Source organism: Vidua macroura, chromosome 2 (genome assembly GCF_024509145.1).
Source record: "Vidua macroura isolate BioBank_ID:100142 chromosome 2, ASM2450914v1, whole genome shotgun sequence".
In the NCBI taxonomy this organism is placed as follows: domain Eukaryota; kingdom Metazoa; phylum Chordata; class Aves; order Passeriformes; family Viduidae; genus Vidua; species Vidua macroura.
Genome location: NC_071572.1, coordinates 48,174,499 through 48,196,729, shown reverse-complemented (window position 1 = coordinate 48,196,729; position 22,231 = coordinate 48,174,499). Strand labels below are relative to the sequence as shown.

Genomic DNA, 22,231 nt, shown 5'->3' with positions numbered 1-22,231 from the left:
AGACACAACACTTAATAAGCCATGGAGATCAGGTGACAGCTTCCTAAGCTGAGGTGCCACATGCAACACTTCAGGAGAAGTTTACTTTGGAGAAAATTGTTGCTAATGATACGGAAGATGTTAAACTGATTACACAAATGGTCCAATTTTCATGTCCCGTGAAATCTGGAAATATAATTAAGAGGTTTTGGTAACTGAAACACACTGCAATACTCTGTACAAACTTTCTTAAACTCAAGATGGCCTTTACTAATAACTGTTCATTTAAGGACAGAATAATTAAACATTTATTATGTATAATGAAGAAAAAGGAGAAAATCCTGTTAGGAAAATAATATTAATCCATTTCTAACCTATAGAAACCCATCAATTTCTAACCAGCTTTGTTTCCTAACTGCTGCTGCTTTTGATGTGCAACACAGTTGTACAAGAAACAAATGCAAAAAACAGAATAGGCCTGAACTTTCCAAACATGCTTTTCTTTTCATTTGAATAGCTTTAGTAACTGCTGCATTAGCCAGGTATGGGCTGCAAGCAAGGTCCCAGGCACACACACAACGTCTCACGCTTCCACCTCCTCCCTTATAATCCTGCCTATCTTCACTCCCACCGCCATCTAGAAACATAACTCCAATAATGGAGCTCGCTCTCCACTCCTCTGTCCTCCCACGCGCCCGTACTGGCACTTCACCCCGCTCCCGCAGGTCCTCACCCAGCTCGCCAGGGATGACTGCCCGCACAGAAACACTCACCCTGCTGCTCAGGTCAGCAAGCAGCTACGGAACTGTGATGACCTGAGCTGCAGGATAAAACTCTGCGTGCCGGCCATTAGTGATAGCGGGAAGCCAGTTTTGTGAGAGCATTGGGCTTACAGATCAGCTATAGAGCAGCACAGGCGGACACTCCACTGTAGCCAAGAGATGAATCTACGGCTATGTGAAGTTGTAGCGTGCCACAGCTACACATCTGGCAGTTCGGGAACCTAGAAATGAGTCAGCCTCATCCCATACACCTTTACGGGTGCAGGCATTTTTAACTGGTTTTACTCCAGGAGGTCATAAACATCTGAATATTTCCTTTTAGGAGGACGAGAGAAGAGGAAAAAATCACATTTCCTTGTCACAGAACGGTGCTTTGCCTTCACAGGAACAGCAAACAAACTGAAGAATCACAGGATTCTTAATCACTTTAGGCAGATGCCTATTCAAAATAGCTCTCCGGGTCCCCAGTATGTCTTCTGTGCCATACTGTACTTCTTCTTGCCCCGTGGTCATCAATAGTGATAAATATCTAGGCAAGGCCTGGGCTTGGTACGTAACAGCCTTACAGAACACTGCTGCTGAGCGAAGAGCGGGGAAAGTCGAAGAAGAGCCGCTCTCGGCAGCCGCAGTAGAGCGCCCCGAGCCGAGCGCGGCCGGGGCAGCGGCCGGGGGCGGAGGGCGCACACGCCCAGCCCCGGGCAGAGCGAGCGCGGCTCCCGGCGGGGCGGGGCCTGGGCCGCTCCGCCGCCGCGGGGGCGGGCGGGGGGCGGCCGCAGCGGGGCAGGGCAGAGCCGGGCCGGGCGGCGGCGGCGCCGGGCGAACGGGCGGGGGAAGGAAGGAAGGAAGAAAGAAAGGAAGAAAGAAGGAAGGAAGGAAGGGAAGGACGGACCGAGCGACGCGGCGCCAGGTCGGAGGAGCTGCGGCCGCGCCCGTGCGTGTCGGCGGGCGGCCAGGATGGATCACCACCAGCCCGTCAGCCGGTACCAAGTGGTGAGTGCGGCGTCCCCGGCGAGGCCCTGCTCACTTCCCCCCGCGCCTCGGGCCGGCTCGGCGGGGCACGGTGCGATCGGGGCGCCCTTCCCTCGCCCCCGCTTCTCGGCTCCTACGCGCGGGGGTCTGGCAGGGACCGGCACCGGGGCCGAGCGTGACCCGTCCCACGGAGGGACTCTGACAGCCGGGCCTTGCGCGGCCGGCGGGGGCTGCCTCCCTCGCCACCCGGGCAGCCCCAGCCTCGGAGGGGGCGGCTGCTCGGCCTGCTCGGGAAGCCGGCCGCCTTTGCCTGTCTCCCTCTCCCCTCCCGCGGCGGCCGGTCCCGGCCCGGGCTCGGCGGGTTTTCCCGGGCGGCTCCCGGGAGAGCGCGGCCGAGGAGGAGAGCGGGGCGCGCCGCGCCCGTGCGGAGCAGCCTGGGGAGGAAGGGCGAAGTACGTGCCGCGGAGCGAACCTCTCAATCCTTGTGATTTCTAAAAGCCCATAGCTGTCTGGCACGGGGACCTAGTGCAAGGCCTGTGTAAAGATTAGAGCGAGGGAGGGAAGTGTGAAATGCAGGGAGGAGATTGACCTTCAGGGTGTGTGTCTGTGTGTATGCACATGCACGAACAGACTCTTCTCAAGAACGGTCTGCAGCTTTGTGGGTCACTGAGACCAATTTTTCTTCTGTTCCTGAACTTAACCACGGAAGTAATCATTTAGAATACAAAGATTTTCATCCTGCCTGAATTGATTGTCCTGTTTGTTTCTGGCAGTCATTAGTTTAATGTCAGTTACATAAATCTTGCAGTCATTAGCTTAAGGTCATTTATACTCAAAATATGTAAGCTTTCCTGATTATTGGATGTAAAAATGACTTAGGTGCAGTCAGTCTCCTCAAAAGTTTAAATTTTATCCTTAAACTCCTTGTACTTTATAGCCTTGCTATGAATGTAAAGATAAGGAAGAAATCTTTGTTACTCTGAAATCTTTCTTACTCTCTGTGATTCAAATTTCTTCTTCAATCTTCTAGCTAAATCCTGAATTATTTATCTTAGTGTTTGTGTTTTATGGCTTGAGCAGTGAAAAGAATGTCCACAGAAGTAATCACACTTATGTCTGTGCATATGTAAATAGTGCTATTTATATTCAGATTGTTCCTAGGTTATGATTTAAGAAAAAATATAGGAAACACTTATATTATGTTTGGAATATTTATTTTGATAATCTTACAGCACTATAAATTTCTGTATGCTTTTGGGCATTTAGATAGAGGGATTGTCATAGAGTTGATGAATGCACCCTGTGACGTATTCCTTTAGGTTGGTAGATGGTCTGCTTTTTTTCTGGCACCATGCTTCCATAACTTGAAATCAGTAGAAGTCCTAAAGTCATTCCTTCCTCTCTGCAACAGAGAAGAAAAATGCTGGCAGAGCATTTTCTTGGGAGCCTACAAACACCATCTTCCTCGAGGCCTGAGGTAATCTGGGCATGTTTTAAAAGGTCTTGAAAGCATATGTTATTAGAGGTCAGACATGTAGAAGGAAAACTTTAATTTAGTTACTCAAAGGAGTTAAAAAAAAAAAAAACACATGAAGAAATAATTTGTCTCTGTAATATTTTTATCTCATGCCTGTTAGGAACTTCCAGTGATGGTGCTGATGCCCAGCTTTGAGTAAACACTATTTGGTGTGGCCTTCCAAAAGGGCTTAGCTTAATGTTTGTCTGTATGAGTTGGTCTCCTCAGTTTGCTGTGTACATTAAATTGTGTAGCCATTTGTTATAAATCAGTCTGCTGTGCTCCAGATACAGCCTTACTGATTACTGCCCCATAGGAAGGAGCATATTGTTTTAGTTTTTTTGTTATATCTGACTGCTGAAGACTAAGATTTTTGTAATGTTGTTTACTTACTGTTTTGGGTCAGAGAAAGGACGGAACAAGGCAATTGCAGATATACTTAATTAGCAGCTGATTATTCAAGCATGTGCTCTTAAGTGTTGTGATGTATTTGCTTACATAATGGCTGTGATAGGTACTGAGCAATAGATTATCGCAGACTTTATAGTTCTGTCCTAGTTTTTAAAAACAAAATGCAGGGAAAAATGACTTAATATGGCTAATACCACATTTTATTACTGTTTTATGAATTTAGTTTTTTGAAATCTGGCCAGTTCTGTTGTGTTCATTGTAATTTTTTTTGTTTTCTTTTTTCTTCTTCCCATGTTTAATAATAAATACTCTTTGACCCTGCTTGTACCCATTCTGCCTTTACTTCTAGCTAATCTGTTTGACTCCATTCAGGGCAAGTTCTCTTCTAAATAGATTTCTAGGTGTATATTATTATCAAAAGAATTACTGACTTGTGTTTCCTGGCAGTAGCACTTCAGTGAAGTTGAAGGAGCTATCTTTCTCTTTTTATTTGTGCTTTCTTTAAGTAAGTTAAATTAAAAGACTTTAGATTGGCAGGCAATTTAGTTTTGAGTTTTAGCACAAAAAGACAGTTCTATGACTTCTTATGATACAGAAAATGTCTCATCATAAAGCTAACCCTCTGCTTTTCTTATTTTTATCTCTGTTGGAAATAGCTCTAAAGCTATTCTGTATGTTGTTCTTCTTTGTGTGTCTACATTTTATTTACAAAGCAGTTTAAAAGTGTTCAAACCGGGCAGCTGTTAAAAGCTGGTACTTGGAATTGCTGCAAAGTAAGTGTTGTGAGCAAAGAGCAGGCAGTACGTCAGCATTACGTAACTCTCTGCCGCGGGCATGTGTGATTTGTATTGCTTTCTGGCCCTCCTGTTTTGTCTCTCTTCATAGGGCAAAAAGACATATAATTGATGGGTAAGAATTTGTCATGCTTCCCTGAAGGAGTATGACATTAGAAGTAAATTAGGCAACCTTTGTTGTCTTGCTTTACTTCCTTTTTTCTTTTCCTTAGTCACTTGAATGACTGCATTCCTGTTGGTGAATCTATCTTAAATTTTACATTGGACATTCCTTGCAGGTATAAGTCAGTTCAGCTGTATAATTTATTTATTGTTATATTTTTTCTATTTCTTCCCCTATTCTGCCTTTGTTGGATAAAGCATCAAGTTTAGGAAAAATATAAAAAGAATTCTTCAGTAATCATTCTTTTGATTGTTTTTACCTTCTAGTTCTTTGTCATCTGACCTTAATAGCATTGCTATCTTGTCTGCTTCTAGTCCAGCCTGTTTGCAGAAAAAGTGATTGGAATGATGCTTTGTGAATCTGTACTGAAACAAAGAGGAGGAAATTCAGCTGTTTTCTGCAGCACATAAATCTGAGAGAGCAGCTAAGCACTAAAGCTCAAGGTTGCCTTTTTTACTTAGAAATGTGGCTTTCCGGATAACTGAGTCATGAGGGAAGACTTCACGTGTGTGTGGGTGGTTTGGGCACAGAAATTGTATTGAAGGCTGCAGGACTTACAAGCTGTACTGCTCATCAATTATAATAACCAGTCTATGTTGATTAACGTTTGGGGTCAGGTAGTCTTGAGTCTTTGACTTAGGGTTTGGTCAGAGCTAAACGGGTAAATGGTAAAATGGGAAGGTAAGAAACCGATTTGGGTGGGGCCAAAGGCAGCTCTCCACAGGAATGTCAGTTCAGCTGTTACTGAACTTGCCATGCCACTGTAGCACTTGGTTTTGGTGGGGTTTGTAAGTGATGGTTGAGCTAAGACTGATGGCTGCCTGCTGTTGTATGGCACTATACAGGGATAAAGAAACTGTGTTTTTTTAAAAGAGATCTTAGTCTTATATGAGTGTAAGTTGTGTGTGCCTTTAGAAATGGGGCTAAGATGAAAATTTGTTCTGTAAACACTATAGCAAAATGCAAACTCAGATAAGGCTATATTTTCTGTATCTGTTACCTCCATTGCTGCTGACTCTTTACTCTCCCAATGTTACTTGGTTAAAAACCTTGAACAAAGTCAAGTAGTCTTTGTAACTCTCATGAAAGTCAACCTACACAGGAAATGTGAACAAAGAAAAATCTCTTCTTTCTTTTTCGGGGACTGAGCTTAATAGTGATTGGCAAATAAACTCCCAAATGTAGGTAATTCTATAGTTTTGATGTAAGACTGCTAGCTTATATATCTACTGTATTTTCTACAGTATTTATTGTCTTAGGAAAACTCTTATGTAATTGGTGTTACTGAACAGCTCAAGCTAGCTTAGGGAAATTCTGTTGCTTTCCACAGATACGGGGTAATGTTGTAACTGGAAGATAAAATTCTACATCTGGAGCACTAAGTTTATTATACTGAAAAATACTGAGGAAAGATGCATTAACTGATAAGCGTTACAGTTGTTTTCTTGTGACAGTTGCACGTTTTTAGTGATAGGAGCTTCAATCATAAGAAGATACAATTTTCCATTGCACTGACTTTTTGCACATGAAATACCTAGTTTAGACTTCTAATGGCTTAGAAAAGCAAATGAGGCTCCCCTGAAATGAGGTAAATGTTGCCTTCAGACAATGATCTATCTCTGCATCTTAGTTGTTTTTTGGACTGCAATATTAGCAATTTTAAATTTAATTATTTTTGCAGCACTTACCTGTTAAAAATTTCTCTATTAAACAGTTTCTCTCTTGAAGGAATACCTTTAATATTTTTGTAAACATTTCTTGCTATTTTTAAATGAAGAATCCTGCTACAAACAAGTAAAATTATAACTGTTGAGACATTTGCAGATACAGTAGGGATGCAGTTAATACTTAAAGGACTATATTTTACCTTTTTTTCACTTTTTATTTAAATTTCTAAGTACTTTCTCATTTTATATGAACAACGAAATAAACTTCAAATCTCTCTGTATGTTGCTCCTAAGTAAAGGTGCTGAGGTACTAGACAGATAAAATACTTTCTGTATAAATTTAAAGCAGGGTTGTTTAACTGGGTATTGCCATTACTATCTGATTTTTGAATCTCTTGGCGGTCCAGGAACATAACACGCTGCTCTGCAGCTGATTCATAGGAGGAAACCCTGCCTCACTGGTACACCAGGAATATCAGTGTTTACAGTAACTTTCTGGATTTTTATGTGGGCAGTTGCCTTTCTTTTTGGTGTGGGCACAGAATGACCTAAGCAATTTTGCACACAAATTGCCTTAGTTTCAGAAGTTTTACCATACTGAGCAAAAAAAAAAAAAAAAAAAAAAGAGTACAACCAGCAAAATGTACCTGGGTTGCTTCACTCAGGTTTTTCACTAAAGGTTTTGGTAGGCCAGAATCTAAGGTTGGGTCTGTGCAAAGGTAGTACAGGAGGAGAGGTTGGGAACAGGACTGGCCTTTCTAGTGGCAGCAAGATTTTGGTGTGGCTGAGTCTATCTTGTGAAACTGGGGGATTTTTAGGTTCTTGAAAGATGCATGTAGCCCAAAGAAAGAGGTACCTGATCTGTGCAGTGACATGAAGTCACGTCATGTAAAGGGGCAGCTTCAGCCTGTGGCATGCATGTTACATCTAAAGTCTTCTAATTGTATTAGGAAAGTTCAGTAACATTAATAAAATTACTTCAAATAGCAGGGTTCTGAGCAGGAGTTAGCTGTGTTATGGCCAAACTAGATGTTCTTTCTGTGGTACTTTAAAAAGGAGAAGCTGTAAGCCTTCTTTCAGCTTGTTTATATCTGAAGAATGTAGTAGGGACCACATCAGGATAACCTCAGAAATCAAGCACTGTGTTAATACAAAATGTTGGTAGTAGTCTTCTAGATGAGGGGAAAATGAGTTAGTTTTGACAAATGGCTAATTACAGGCATATTTTGAAACTTTCTTCTCTGTGATGGTGTTGACAAAACAAGGAAGATGTGTCAACTGGTAATGTCATCACATCTAACTTTGTGAGACCTCAGTGTTCAACTTAGACATAGATTACAGTATTTTCTGAAGTTTCATAGCTCAAATCTCCCTTTTAGATTTCTGGCTGTTTTGAAAAGGGGGAATGAACATATACCAGTACACTCAAATCAGGGAAGCCATTTTCAAATGAAGAAAAGCAATCCTAAGAGATTGAGTAAAAAAAAGAATGAAAAAAATTGGCAAATTATAAAGTTGGAGAGGCACTGCCAACTTCTCCTCCTGAAACTGAACTACTTCAGAGCCAATACTGTGGGTTCGAGCTGCCTCAGGCTTAGGTCTCCCACTTCCTGGGCAAGTACTGTCACAAGTAGCTGATTTTAGTCAATTGGGCACCCCCTTCACCAGCTGTGTTTTTTAATGAGAATGACTAACTTTTTCTGGTTTGTGCTTAAGTCTTGTCAGGCACAGCCCACACTCAGAGTATGTCTGATTTACAGTGAAAGTGAAAAATAAATTTCCATTTTAACATTTGACTCTTTATTCCGCTTAAGTATTGTTTCCATTATCATAGGCTAAGATTAGCCTAAAACTGAGATAGTCTTACTCCTCAACCACTCCATAGCCAAAACATTGGCAACATAGATATTGAGTCATGCCCCCCCAACCTCATCCATGGTTGTGCCTCCAGCTGTGTTTGGAATGCACAGAACAATTTAAAAAAAGTCCTCTGAACTTTGAGTGGTGTAGACAATATAATATCTGTAATAAGTTTTATATTGCTTCATTTTTCTTTGTAAACCCATCTTTTTCTTTGTTTACTAGGTGTTTGGCAGCATCTTCTTACTTGTACAATGTGCATTTCCTGTAAAAAGTGAAGAAAAAGTTGGTCTACCCACTAATGCAGGGTAACTTAACATATTCACAAACATGGTTTGTTCATTTTAGCTTTGACCAATATTTACCTGTTGAAAGTAATCCTATAAATGTTCACTGATTGTTCTTGTAGGGGAGGTCAGAATATGTCCTTGGTAAAGATGTGTATGTAGCTTCAGCTATTGAACATGCTTTTATTTTCCCCTGATTAATCTGAAAAGATTATGTAGGAAAGGTTACTGAAAAGTGGCTACTTAAAGTAGCAGTTGTTTCTTTCCTGCAGGAAAGAAGTTTAGGGTTCTTTTAAAGTGGTGCAAGCTTGTGGTTAAACATTGCTTTGGTAATGGTTAATGTAATTAACACTTGCCATCTTTGAGGAATAAGTGATGCCCTTTCGTAAAAAATGAAGCACTTGGGGTAGAAGTCTTGGGTGGTACTGAGGCCAGTTGTCCATTTTGATCATGGTACTTCTGAATCAATTGTTGTATCTTGAAATTTAACAGAAACAATCCTTTAGGTATTTTTCAAGGAATGTACTGAATCATTAAGGCTCTTAATTGAATCTCCAGAGTTGTGGTCATAAAACTGACTTGCATCAAATACATGGAATAAATGGTTAGGAAAAGAGACTTGCACAAGCTGTTTGCTCTTTAAAATCTGTTCCAAATTCTAGAATGAGTTCCTCATTCAAATAAAGGAGCTGGCCACTAAATCCCTGCAGTGCTGGGCCACAGCTGATGTTGAGCAGTGTGGCTTATGTTCCTTTCTTGTGTGCCTCTTATGTGCTTTTTTGTTTTGTTTAGCTGCCTTATAATCAACCAACCTTCTGGAAAGTTCCTGCTTTCAGGTGTGTGCTTTGTCTCACTGGCAATTGAGAGGTCCAGAGAATTGTCCTTTGTGCCACTTATTTTGTAGGATTGCTTTAAAATGCTCAGTCAGCACTCTTTAACAGTAGTGTTGAAAAAATTCCCAACTACCTGTTGAGACCTAAACATTCCTTTTTTAAAAGGAAGGACCCTGAATGTTTATAAGTGTTGTCTGAGTTGCAAATGAAAATGAAAGTCTTTTCAGTAGAGCCTGCTCTTGCGATTCACAGTAAGTGTGTTTGGCTGGTGTTGTGTTTTTTTAAGCTGTTGAAATTTGTCTGGATTATCTCTGTAAGTTGAGAAGCTCAACTACTCCATTTCCAGTTACTAAGAAAATGGGTTATACTGGAAAAGTTAAGCATGACTGACCTGCTAATAAGAACAGAGTTTGCTCTTATTAATAGTATCCTCTGATTTGTATTTTATTTAATTAATTATTTCATTTTGGGCTACTGAGTTATATTGTTGAGTAGGTTTGCTAGGCTGGCTTTAATTAAGTACACATGCAATAAAATTCCTGGTTTGTCAATAATCTTGAGACTTCTTAAGTTTTTCATAGGTTTTCTGAAGAATTTTCAATGACACTTATGCATGATACAAGAGACACACGCTTGAGTCCTTTTTTTCCTACTTCTTTCAAATCAGGAGCTTGAGGTGAAACTGTGTGCTGTTTCTGCAGTTCAGTTTCCATAATACATTTCCAGGAAGAAAGTCTTCTTCATCTTTATTATTCCTTCTTAAAATAAATTTATCATGTTAGCATCCTCCTGCATCGTCTTTATGAAGTTTTTGTTCTTGAGCTCTCACGTTGTACTTTAACTGAAATATGTATAGCATTTAGCATAATATTCAACATTTTCAATCAGCATTGAATTTTGCAGCCCAAATGAATGTAAGCTAAAATGGAAATGGAACTAATTGTTGAATGCTGAGTCTGTTCTTGATGATGTTCCCTGATTTTACAGACTTTCGTGTTCCCTCTACTTTTATAGTTTACATGTTGTGTATGTTCTATGTGACTTAAGCATGACCAGGATCTACTTTCTGTACTGATTCTATAAAGCTGCTGTTGAGTAAAGACATGACCTGCGACTGGTGGTTTGCTGAAACTGTTGCCACTAACGTGGCAGCTGCTAACAAATCCTAATTCAACACTGTCCATCATTAGGGAATACAGGAAGAATTAACATGTATGAGACACAAGACCTGCCTGTGTGTTGGGTACTGTCCACAGTTTTGGTTGCTCACAAGGGGAGCTACAGAAAGGAAGGGGAGGTGGACTTCTTAAAAGTGCTCTCTGAAATAGGTGGTGGGAATTGGAAGTGACCAACACCTGCAGAGTCACCAAGGCAGTGGGTAAAGCAGTTATGGAGCTGTTATTCACCAAATTGTGCAATATTAAAATTGTAGAGTGCTCACTGAGGTTTGGTTTAGAAAAGAAAGTACGTAAGGAGAAGCAAACATATGCAGTTTGTTGATACACAAGATTATACAGGCAGATTATACCAGCAGATTCAAGAAAACAAACTGACATGCATCAAATCTGTAACAGATGCAGTGGAATAGGCAGAGATGTACACTTTACCAGCTGTAATGGAACTGCTGTGCTTATTGGGGAATCTGAGGCAAATGAATGTCAAAGAAGTGATTAAGGCTTGTGTGTGATGATTGTGTTGGAGACAGAATACGCCCTTAGACTGACCTCTGGTCTCGGTAACATGCTTCTGTTTTGTTACTGAGTTTCTTCTATCTAGAAAACGTTCAAGGAGGAAAACCTCATTTTATACTTTGTTTATAGAAGTAAACCAGTTCCTCAAGCTATTCTCAAGTTACTATTTGACAAACAGAAGGCTACATGATACCTGGTAATGTTTTTAGTAGCTTCTACATTCTGGAGTAGGTCAGAGTTGCAATACTTCATTGTGTACAAGCTTTAGAGTAAGCTTTTATCAACTTCTTTTTCCTAGAATTTTTTTATATCATGTGTAAAGATTTGAAAATGTTGGTCCCAGCCATTGTTATTAATATTTAGACATAGCATTATTTTGTTGGCAAATTTCTCTATTAATTCCTATAAATATGTAATAGGAAGAACCCTAGGAAACAATGCCCAGTTTATAATTTTACAATGAGTATGAAGCATGTATCTGTTTGGATCATACCAAAATTCCAGTATTCAAAATTATTGTGACATAATTCTTTACTAGGCAAAAAACCTTCAAGAAAAGGGGAGAGAAACTGATATACTTTGAAGAATAAGACCCTACTTCTAGTATCACTAGTTTTAGAACATTTATTTTTCCAGAAGAGTTCATGCGTTCACACCAGATATGTTCTCTTATTCACTAATACCTCTACTTTTATTGTTGATGGGAGGGATTGGAATGGGAGGAATCTCAATAGAAGCCATAGGGAATGAATGCAGATGTGTATGTTGTACTGCTAAATGTGTAATTAATTGGTTAAATCTGAATTATAATACCTGTAGAATGAAAGAGCATGTAAAATGTTATATGTGAGGTAATCCTTGGGATGGACAGAGACACATCTATGTAGATCTATCTACACATACATGATAATGTTTTTCTTTTCCTTCACAAAGTCCTGATCACCATTATTTTACTTGGTTTGTGGGGTTTTTTTATCAGATTTATAAGATTCTTTTAAAAAACTTGAAAAATTCAATAGCCTAAAGATCCCTAGTTAAAAGAGAACTAAGATAATTTAAGTTTCACTTAAATACATGTGAAGCACTTTCACTTGCTACAGATTATTTTTGCACGAGGAAATTCACTGTGGTAAAAAAGCCATTCTTTTGGCAACTTATTTTTCAACAACATTCAGTATAAATCTCCGGATTCTTTTCAGTCACAGTTTGCCTCCAGAGGTTCTGGGTTTCCATGGTATCTAGGCCCTGTTTAACGGACACACTTGGTAGTTCTACACAGCTGTGGAATGGCAGCAATGGACCTCCGTCAGCTTTCCTGCTTCTAGTGCAGATTTTACACCTTTGACCTTCTGACATATTAACTATTGTTGAAAACTTTCTGCAGAGATGCCTCATGAAAAAAAACCCCAAAACAAACAATAAGCCAGCCCACTTTGTTGTCATGCTAGATCTGGTTGTTGGGTAGTTGATGCTTGCCAAGTGGTGGGATGTGAGGAAAAGAAAATTATGTGCATCTGTTCTGTGCAGCCAGGAATTCTAATCAGATTTGATCACTTAGTTTTGAATACATAAAGCAAAAAGTAGCTGAAAATTACTACACTTCTGCATTTTACTGAAATGCCTTATAAGCTTAATTGCTAAGTAGTTCAGTGTTTATTAATCTGAATGTTCACCAATCTTTAGAGGATTGGTATTTCTCTGGAGAGCTGTGACTGTGGCCAGGACTATATTGCAGCAGAGCATGCATTTGGTAGAGAATGGAAATAGTTGCCTTCCTGCTAGCTGGTCTACCTGGGGTTCATGTGAGATTGGTGTTAAAACACATATTTGAAGAAAAAATCATGTAAACTGCCTTATTTGTGGAGGAAAAAAAACTGATACTGTGGAGAAAGCTAGTAAGTTAAAATACAATGTGGTTTATTTGACATTTTTTTCAAGAATCCTTGTATTCTGGAAAACTGTGAAATATTTATTTCAAAAAGCTGTTGTGGATATGTTTGTTTTCCAAATAAACAAGAAAATGGAAACATTTATTTTGCAGAAAGATTTATTTAGCTCCTCTGCTCTTAAATTTGTTATCTAAGTGTAATTACATATTATTGGTTTTAGTTTTGATTTTTCAGTGGCTACTAGTGACCTAAATCAGCGCTGATTGATCTTAGCACTTGCCTTCAGCAAGTTTGCCGATGGCACCGAGCCATGTGGTGTGGCTGACATGCTGGAGGGAAGGGATGCCACCCAGAAGGACCTTGACAGGCTTGAAAGGTGGGTGGCTGCAAACATAATGAATTTCAACAAGGCCCAGTGTTTAAGGTCCTGTGCCTGGGTTGGAGCAATCCCAAGCACAAACACAGGCTAGGGATGAACTGATGGTGAGCAGCTCTGCTGAGAAGGACTTAGGGGTGCTGGTGGATGAGAGGCTGGACATGACCCAGCCATGGGCACTTACAGCACATAGAGCCAAATGTGTCCTGGTCTGCATCCAAACAGTGTGGCCAGCAGCACAAGGGAGGGATTCTGCTCTGTTCTGACCCAACCTGCAGTGCTGCTCTGGGGTCCCAGCACAGGAAGGACATGGAACAGTAGGAGTGAGTGCAGAGGAAGGACACCAAAATGATCAGAGGGATGGAGCACCTCTCCTATGAGGAGAAGCTGTGAGAGTTTGGATTGTTCAGCCTGGAGAAGTGAAGGCTCTGGGGAGCCCTTATGGCAGCCTTCCAGGGCCTAAAGGGGCTGTGCAAGAAAGCCAGAGAGGGTCTTCTTACAAGGATGTGCAGTGATAGGACAAGGGAGAATGGCTTCAAACTGGAGGAGGGTAGGTTTGTGTTAGATATAGGAAGATTTTTTTTCCTGTGAAGGGTGTGAGGCACTGGAGCATGTTGTGCAGAGAAGCTGTGGGCCTCCCATCTGAGGGAGTGTTCAAGGCCAGGCTGCAGGGGGCTTTGAGCAACCTGGTCTAGTGGAAGGTGTCCTTGTTTGTGGTGGGAGGATTGGAACTATGTTATGTTTAAGCTCCCTTCCAACACAGACCATTCTGTGATGCTATTCATGGTGATTATGGTTTAATGATACAGGTTTTATGTGTTTTTCTAAAAATAAAAAAATAATAGCTGATAATATGAGCTGTTGATACAATTAGGTGACATTCAGAAAACAGAAACATGAGGAAGTATTTTTCTAACAGGTTCAGAATAAAATTTTATTTCAAGATCTTTTTTTTTTAACTTGAAAATCCCAAGATTAAGATTTTGCTATTTACAGATAAATAAATCTTATTTTTAGACTAGTAAAGCTGAAAAATGCTGTATGTGGTTACAAAACAAGCATTAAATTTACAGCTTATCTTTGTTAAAGTTATTTTTATGTAGCAAGAGATCTCTGCTTTCATGCCTCATTTGTAGAGAGCAGTTTATTGTAGACATAGAAATCACTACCAGTAGGCAAGTGTTAAAGGACTTGAATTTTGCAGCAAATGAAAGCATCAGGTGAAACACAGATGTGAAAAGCTGTTAGCTTTTTGAAGAGGATAGCTTTTATTTTAACCCATTGTTTGTTGCACCTATCACATTTACAGTGTTACAATTCCTGTGGAATAAATGTGTGTACTATTATGGAAGATGTCATGAATCTAATGCAGAAATGTCAGAGTTGTTTTTGTGCACTGTGCTGGCAATCTTAAATATGTCATGCCTTTCCCTTCAATTCTAGAAGCTACAATAAATGGATATTTTTGGTTGACCTTTTGTCATAATCTGAATAAATGGTAATAGAACACCAAAGTAACTTCTACCAAGTGAAGAAGATAAATCTCAGTTGCCAAGAGTGTTGCTTTTTGTGAAGGAAGTGCATCAATGGACTGTTTTGCATACAAAGGTGGAACTTGCATGATCTACTTGGCTGTCTCTACAGTTTAACTTGAAGCAAAGTTTTAGGTCCAACATCGTGGAATTTCTGTGTGTTGTATTAGTTTTAATACAGTTTGGAAGAACCCATGAACTCGTCAGGGCAAGGTTAAAACTGTCAAGTCAAAGCTTCTTCAAGAATGTAATTTCATTTGAAATGTAGAAAGAAGGATATGTTAAAAGTACTTTGTAATTTATGGTTACTAATGAAAATTTTGTGTAGCTCTGGTGCCCCAGACAGAACCATCACTGCTAAAATTTACCTAAAAGTCACATTTTGACAAGATGAGCTGGTAATAAAGGTATTAAAAGAAACAGGAAAAGAAAACTGGCTAATTGTTTGAGATTTTTTGGTTTTAACTTGTATGGCAGTATCCTCTGTGTAATTTTGTGCTATGCTAAAGAAATTATGTAAGCAGAGTGAAAAAAAAATTATAAAAATATTTAAATGTTTAAATAAAATTGCACATTTTTAAAATATGTGCAATATGATGTTGAAATTGTGTTACAATAATTTTATAATATACTGGTTTCCATAATAGTGCTTTATGAAAGGCATAAAGAGCAGCTTTTGAAATGTAAAATAAGGTAACAGAAATTGAGTGGTGTTTGTACACTATGACTAGAATTGGTATGTGCTACTTCAATGCACTTTATCAGAGATCATCATTCTAATCTTGTCCATTTTTGGTACAGGTGATAACAGACATCTTATGGTATCCTTTTCCTGTTTTTTTTGTTTGTTTTTTTGTTTTTTTTTTTAATGGCATAATTGAATAACTTGCTTATATTGCCACTCTTGTACAATCAGTCAGTTCATCAGAAATGAAGCAAACTCTCTTTAGCCAGGAAAGCAAACATCTGTAGGTCAGATAAAGTTGCTATCTTCAGATAGATAAAAAGTGTTAAGTAGATAATGAGATCTTCCACTTTTAGTTTTTATTTTGATAAGCCTAAACATTTAAAGTATCTTCATCCATCCCCTCAGTAAAAGCTTCTGTTCTAAGCACTTTCTCATGGATCATGTTTTTTCATAAGCTGTCAGCTGACTTCAGATATTGCATCTGATAACTTCAGAAATAATTATACAAAACAACAAACTTCAGGAAATCAACTGTAGAAGGAACAATTGTATACATTGTATAAGAATAATTTATTTTAAAAAGAAATTATTAATGTAAAAGTAGAAAATAAATATAACTGTATTTTATACAATATTTCGGTGCTGAAAGATCTGGCACTGATTTTAACTTATTCTGAAATGAAATAGTGAATCACTGTTTTGTAGATCTTTTCTGGGAAGGAAACTGAAGATAGCAGAGGGTAAAAATCATATGAAGGAAACTATTATGTTTTTGTGTGCTGTTCACCCTTTTGTGGTTACCATGAGACTGAGTCATTGTTGGCAGAACAGCCATTGCTCCTCAGTTGATTTTGAATTTTACATGTCCTATCATACATAGTTTTGAGAATATGAGCCTGTAATGTACTATAGTTTGAGGGCTGCAAAAGCAGGGATTGAAATACTAGCATTAACAGTTTAAGAGTAATGTGTCCAATAGCAAAGTACTCACTTTTTCTTTTTATAGTGAAGATCCATATAGTCAGCCAGATACCCCAGATACAGAATTAAACATGAAGGAAAAAAAATTCAGTGTCACTCACATTTCAAATGTGAGGGAGGGAGTAGGGGGCTACTAATTTACAGTTGTCTGTGGTTTAATGGGTCTTGGTAATTGTTTTGACCATTATGTTCACAAAAGCAGCTATATTGCCTACTATCAAATTATGGTTCATTGGAGGCTTGAGAGGGGCTGAGATGATGAACTGCGAGTTTTCCTTAGTCCTTTCATTAAACATTAGGTGGAACATTCTCACTATTGGAAAAGGAAAATCTTGGATATTATTTATATACTTTCAATGTTATATGCTGCTTCAGGTAACATTTAAATACATAGCATAAGTAATGCCTTGAAACAGACATTTTCTGTTCCTTTCTGGGTGTTTTTAGCTTGGTTTCTATAGCAATGAAGGCTATGAAGAGTGTCAGGCCTCTTCTTCCCCTGTCTCCAAAAATAACTTCTAAATTTACCGCCAGTAGAAGCCAAAATTAAATGTTAAGGGGGAGGCTCAAACATACTCAGATTCCTACTGGTTTCAAGCAAGCTGGTGACTCCAGAGAGGAGAGTCAGTGCTCTGTGAAGACAAGGAAGAGTTGCTACAGGACAAAATGATATAATCACTGCTCTCTACCCTGCTGGTGTGGGCAAAATTTCCAAGTTTACTGGGGCAAGTTCTGCTGCAGTTGGGGGCTTTTTGTTTGGTGGTTTTGTTTTTTTTTGTTTTTTTTTTTTTTTTTTTTTTTTTTTTTTTTTTTTTGTTTGTTTTTTGTTTTTTGTTTTTTGTTTTTTTTTTTTTTTTAATCCCAGCAAAGTAGTCATCTGAAGGGAGCTGAACTTGCTGCCCTGAGGAGAGAGTAGGATACAGGACACTTGAACAAGTACTAACAAAAGCTAGTTTGTGTTCATGGAACAACTTGTGTTTATTATTCTAGCTGTAATCACTCAAGCTACTTAATCTAGTTATTGTGGGGTTTTTGTTGTTGCCTTTTTTTATTTTAAATAAAAAGGCTGAAGATTTCTCTTGAAGTTGCTGCATTAGGATAACCTCGGTGCTTTTCTGAATTTCTGAGAGTCCTCTATAATAGAAGAGAGGATAAATAGAAATATTGTTTCCTAAATGTCTTACAAAATAAAGACACTTTGAGTGGCACTGAAGGGTATAATGTGTTTCTATTTTATGGAACCCTTAGGATGGAATTTTTCCATTTCCTAATTGCCATTGCTATAACCATTGAATGACTCATTTACTTTGTCTTTGAAGGCAAGAAGTCTCATGTACATTTTTCTTGTCTGATCTGTGTGTTAACTCCATCATCTACTAAATTACTCTACTGTTAGTTTATTACAGACAATTTGGAGTAAAAAAGCTTTCAAGAAAGCATGTAGAAGCTGTAAAATTAAATTCCTGGAGAATGGCAAAGTGTTTTTTTTTTTGGTTTTTTTTGTTTTTTTTTAGGAGTAATATGCTCTTTGACCAAAGATGTGCTTGTGGATCGCTGTATCTTCAGAATAGCAACAGCATTTACTGTGATGTGATAGGGAAAAAAAGTTGCAGTGATTGAAGAGAAGGAGGGCAGGAGAGGAAAAATGGAAGTAACAGAGATCTATTTAAGTTTGCTTTACTTTTTCCCCTGCCTAAAGACCAGGTTGTTTTGGTGGGGTAGTCAGAACTACACACACATCCCAAATGAGGGTGAGTGTACCAGCCATCAGTGTAAGGACTATACCAGTAGTATTTTGTTCTTTATACCTCAGTCAATCAAATTAGTTTTTTTTAAGAATTGGCTTATTTTGGCTACATCCATTGCAGTACTAGATTTTTCTTGTGAATTACTGTACTTAATTTAGAACCATAACATTTATAGCTCTCAGCTTGCTTTTCTGATCAGCCTTTTTAGATTTGACTGGTTTGTATTCTGACTTGCTTTCTGTATCCCAGAATATGTTAGGTTATTTTGCAGTGCTTTTGTTTTCTCTAGCTTTAACTACTCGAAATGGCTAAAAATATTTCTCATATTGCTGCTACTTCTTGGATCGCTGATTAGGCATTAAATGACCTGATTGCTCAGGACCCAGAAACCCTCAAAAACACTTATAATTTCTATTGAAGGTGACCTCTGAGCATCAGGAAACTTTTTTTTCCCCATTATTTTTAGTAATGTGAAGGTGACTGAACACTGAAACAGGTTTTCCACGTAGCCTGTGTAGTCTCTATCATTGAAGGTATTCAAAAGATGTTTGGATGTGGTCTCATACATCCAGCTGTAGATGCTTCTTGAGCAGAGAGGTTGAACTTGATGGGCTCAGAGGTCCCTTTCAACATCAACCATTCTGTGAACTTTGATATAATCTGCATATTAAAACAATTTTGGTGTCAGTGTAACAGTGCCTAATAAGAAATTTAGCATTCTTCTTAGAAGGCACTTCTTCCAGTGATCCAATTGTACTTTGCCTAATAGAAAATAATTATAGTTATATTCTTAATATTTATTACTGAAATAATATTTTGCTGTAGGGTGTTTGAAGTTACAGAAATCTTCTTTTAGATATGTTTAACTTAATCTTATTTTTTGGTGTGGGTTTTACATGTGGTACTTCAGTTGTTGCCTTCTAGGAATGTTATCTTGTAGTTCACACTACAGGAAACTAGCACTTTTCTAATTCTAGTACTTTTTTTTTTTTTTTAATACATTCTAAGAACTATCAAGTCAGCTAAAATAATCAAAAATGTCTTCTCTAAGAAAAGATATTAGCTGCTGAATCTGAATTCCACAGTTTTAATCAGCATTCTTCCTTATCCAAATTCCTTTTTTTGTATATGTCCTTTACTGGACATGTCTTTTTAAAACTGCATCTTAATCAAGAAAAAAAAAAAACAAACCAAAACAGCATCTTGAAGTTTTGTAGGAAAGGATTGTTTCTAGAGTGTAAAGAAAAGTAGAGTATTTTGAGAAGTCTTAGAATTTGCATGGAGAAACTCTTTGACTAGATGCACGAGAGTGAAAGTCTCAGTTACAGAAGAAGAAATGTGTCTTAATTATTTTTCTTCTAGATACATACAATAAACAGCTGTATTTCTCTCCTGATGTGTTCTAAAATAAATTAATACATTTTATGACTGTACATAAGAATAAAAAGAGAATGGTATTTAAATATTCATATAATAATGTTTTGCTATATAGTAAACATGGAAAACTCCAGATTTTTAAGACTCCCTGAAAATCACTGAGACAAAAACCTTCCCTGGGAAAAAAAAAAAAAAAAAGCAGAGCAGTTAAGATAATCTTTTGCTGATTGCTTAAAAGAATTTAGGTGGACTACTTGAAGTGGTCACATGCTATTTTGTAAATAATTTGTTTTGTTGATGAGAGTAATCTTGTCTCTCTTTGAACATGTCTCTGCAAGTATTAGGTTGTCATGGGAAGTATTCCCTGAGTGCCTCTGAAATGTGTGTGTTTTTCTCCTAAGCTTCACAATGAGGATGACCCCCCAGAATCTTCAGCTGAGCAGCCTTCAACGTCTGCAGAGACTCCACAACCTCCACAGCCAGCAGCTTTACCTGAGGCAGATACTTCCCCTCCTCCTTACTGTAGCATAGCTGTGGAAGCAGCTGCAACCTCAGGTATTTTTCTCAAATAGCAGCTTGTCAGGGATGAGCATGTATGAATCACCTCTGGGTTCAAAGTGGTCTGATGCTCTCGTGTAATTTTTTTCCGTGCACACAGTTGCAGTAAAAAAATGTCCTTTGATGTGCAGCCCTTTGGTTTGTTCAGAAGAAGCACACTTGTAAATTATGCTGATTGTTCCAAATTGCTAGATGAAATGGATGTTCATTAATTAGTTTAATAGGTTTTATTTAAGTCTGCTTATAGTTCATTTCCACATTTTATCTGCGTCTTTGAGTAGTGCTCCATTATCAATCTCATTAGCAAGTTTCATTGCCTCTTTATAAAGAACTCCTCAGACTTCTTTAGTGTGTGACATAGATTGGTGAAAATATTGCCATGAAAAGGTTAATTTTGCTTTAAAGGTTCTTGATTAAACTTCTCATGAAAAATGAGTAATGGGTCTCTTTATTCATTTATTCACTGCTCTCTTTCTTAGGAGATTATTACTTTTCTTGAGGTTATGGGAGACTTAACAGCAGGCAACATCGAAGTTCCTGTTTAAGTTGCATGGATTTGTGTCTCCCATGTGTCAAATAAATATTTTAGGAGTAGCTGCCAACCTAATTTTTTAAAATGTTTGTTAAAAGAACAGTTTCCTATCCCTGTTCTTTGAGAAAATGTTTGCAAGTATAATACATAGCTGTGTGGAATTTTGCCTATATATAACATCCTTGTGTTGGTGTGCTGACAAATCTGTTGACCATGTGACCTGTGCTGATAAATCTTTATCATGTAAACAGCCTTTTAACGAGCTACTGCTGGCTGTAGGAGGAAGCTTATGGCATATTTTAAGTACTTTTAATTAATGTTGTTAATAATTCTATTTTATATGGTGATGTCTTACTGTTAACACATAGAAGAATGAAGTCTGTGGTCCATTTTGATGGAAGGAACAATTTTTAAAAGAATGTGTTGAAATTGAAATCTTGGAAAAACTGATTTTCAGAGAGCAACTGGAGTTGTCAACAAGGCCACACTAATAAGAATACAGCATGGCTATTACTGGACTGAAGTAACAGATAGATGCTGATATTTAAAAACTTTTTTTTTTAAAAGATTTTTGTGTGTGTATCTTTTGTATGATTGGATAAAAAGCATTTGGTTGGAATGCCTGGGGATATAACTGACCAAATATGATTTTTTTCTTCATGAATTTATTGACTTCTTGCCAGTATCTATGTTAAGGTTTCTGCTTTGGGTAGCAGCTCAAAGTACTATCAAGCTGTTAAAAGCTTTTCTTTTAAAAATATTTTTAAGAACTTAAAATGCAAATATCCTCAGTTTTAGCCTCTGTAAAAAAATATACTTTAAAGGTAAATAATTATGTGCATGTGAAAGTTAATATTCTTGACATCTTTCTGTTTTAAAAATAAATAACTTCTTTATTTTGAACAGACACACACAATGAGTTTTATCCTGTACCACCTCCATACAGTGTAGCTACCTCTCTTCCTACGTACGATGAAGCAGAGAAGGCCAAAGCTGCAGCCATGGCAGCTGCTGCAGCTGAAGTTGCCCAGCGAGTAAGTGGTACAGTTCTGCTGTGTTTGTTTTGTGAAATATGTTAGGCTACTCACTTATAACAATTGGGCCCATATTATGATCCATTACTATAATAATGGTGGTCTGATGATTTAAATATTTTGGATGTTTAGGTTTATATAGATAGTGTAAGTTAGTTGTAAATACGATAAAAAGCACTTCATATTCAATCTTTTGAAAGACATAGCTGTCTAAATAGCTTTAAAAGCCAAATGTTGGCCTGTTTTAATAGTTCATCCAGTGTTTTGTCAACTCTTATATAGGTATCCCCTACTAATATTACTTTGTAGAGTTATCACTAATGTGTACTGTTTTGGATGGTAAAAACAAAAGAATTACCAAAGACCTTTAGAGAAGAAGGGAGAATTTCAACAGTCTAGAAGAGTTATGACCCCAAATTGTGTAGAGAGCTTTTATAAGGAAAGGTTCCTGTTGTTTGATCTATGGAAACTTAAATACTGAAGTTCAAAGAAATGTTCCAAGTACTTTAAAAAGCCCCTATGTGAGTTGTGGTAAACAATTAGTAGGCATATATTCAGTGTTTC

At 38.1% G+C, this 22,231-nt stretch overlaps 1 protein-coding gene across 2 annotated transcripts in view; it reads left to right on the top strand.

The window, feature by feature from the left end:
* The first annotated feature begins 1,566 nt into the window (after positions 1–1,566).
* NDFIP2 (Nedd4 family interacting protein 2) overlaps positions 1,567–22,231 on the top strand; it is a 45,283-nt gene continuing 24,618 nt past the window's right edge. The window contains exons 1-3 of one of the 2 annotated variants that reach the window (XM_053971715.1): positions 1,567–1,751; positions 19,945–20,098; positions 21,540–21,667. In XM_053971715.1, coding sequence (XP_053827690.1) covers positions 1,716–1,751; positions 19,945–20,098; positions 21,540–21,667 — 318 coding nt within the window. In that variant the 5' untranslated portion in view covers positions 1,567–1,715. The remainder of the gene's footprint in view (positions 1,752–19,944; positions 20,099–21,539; positions 21,668–22,231) is intronic. The other variant, XM_053971716.1, reaches the window with a different exon arrangement.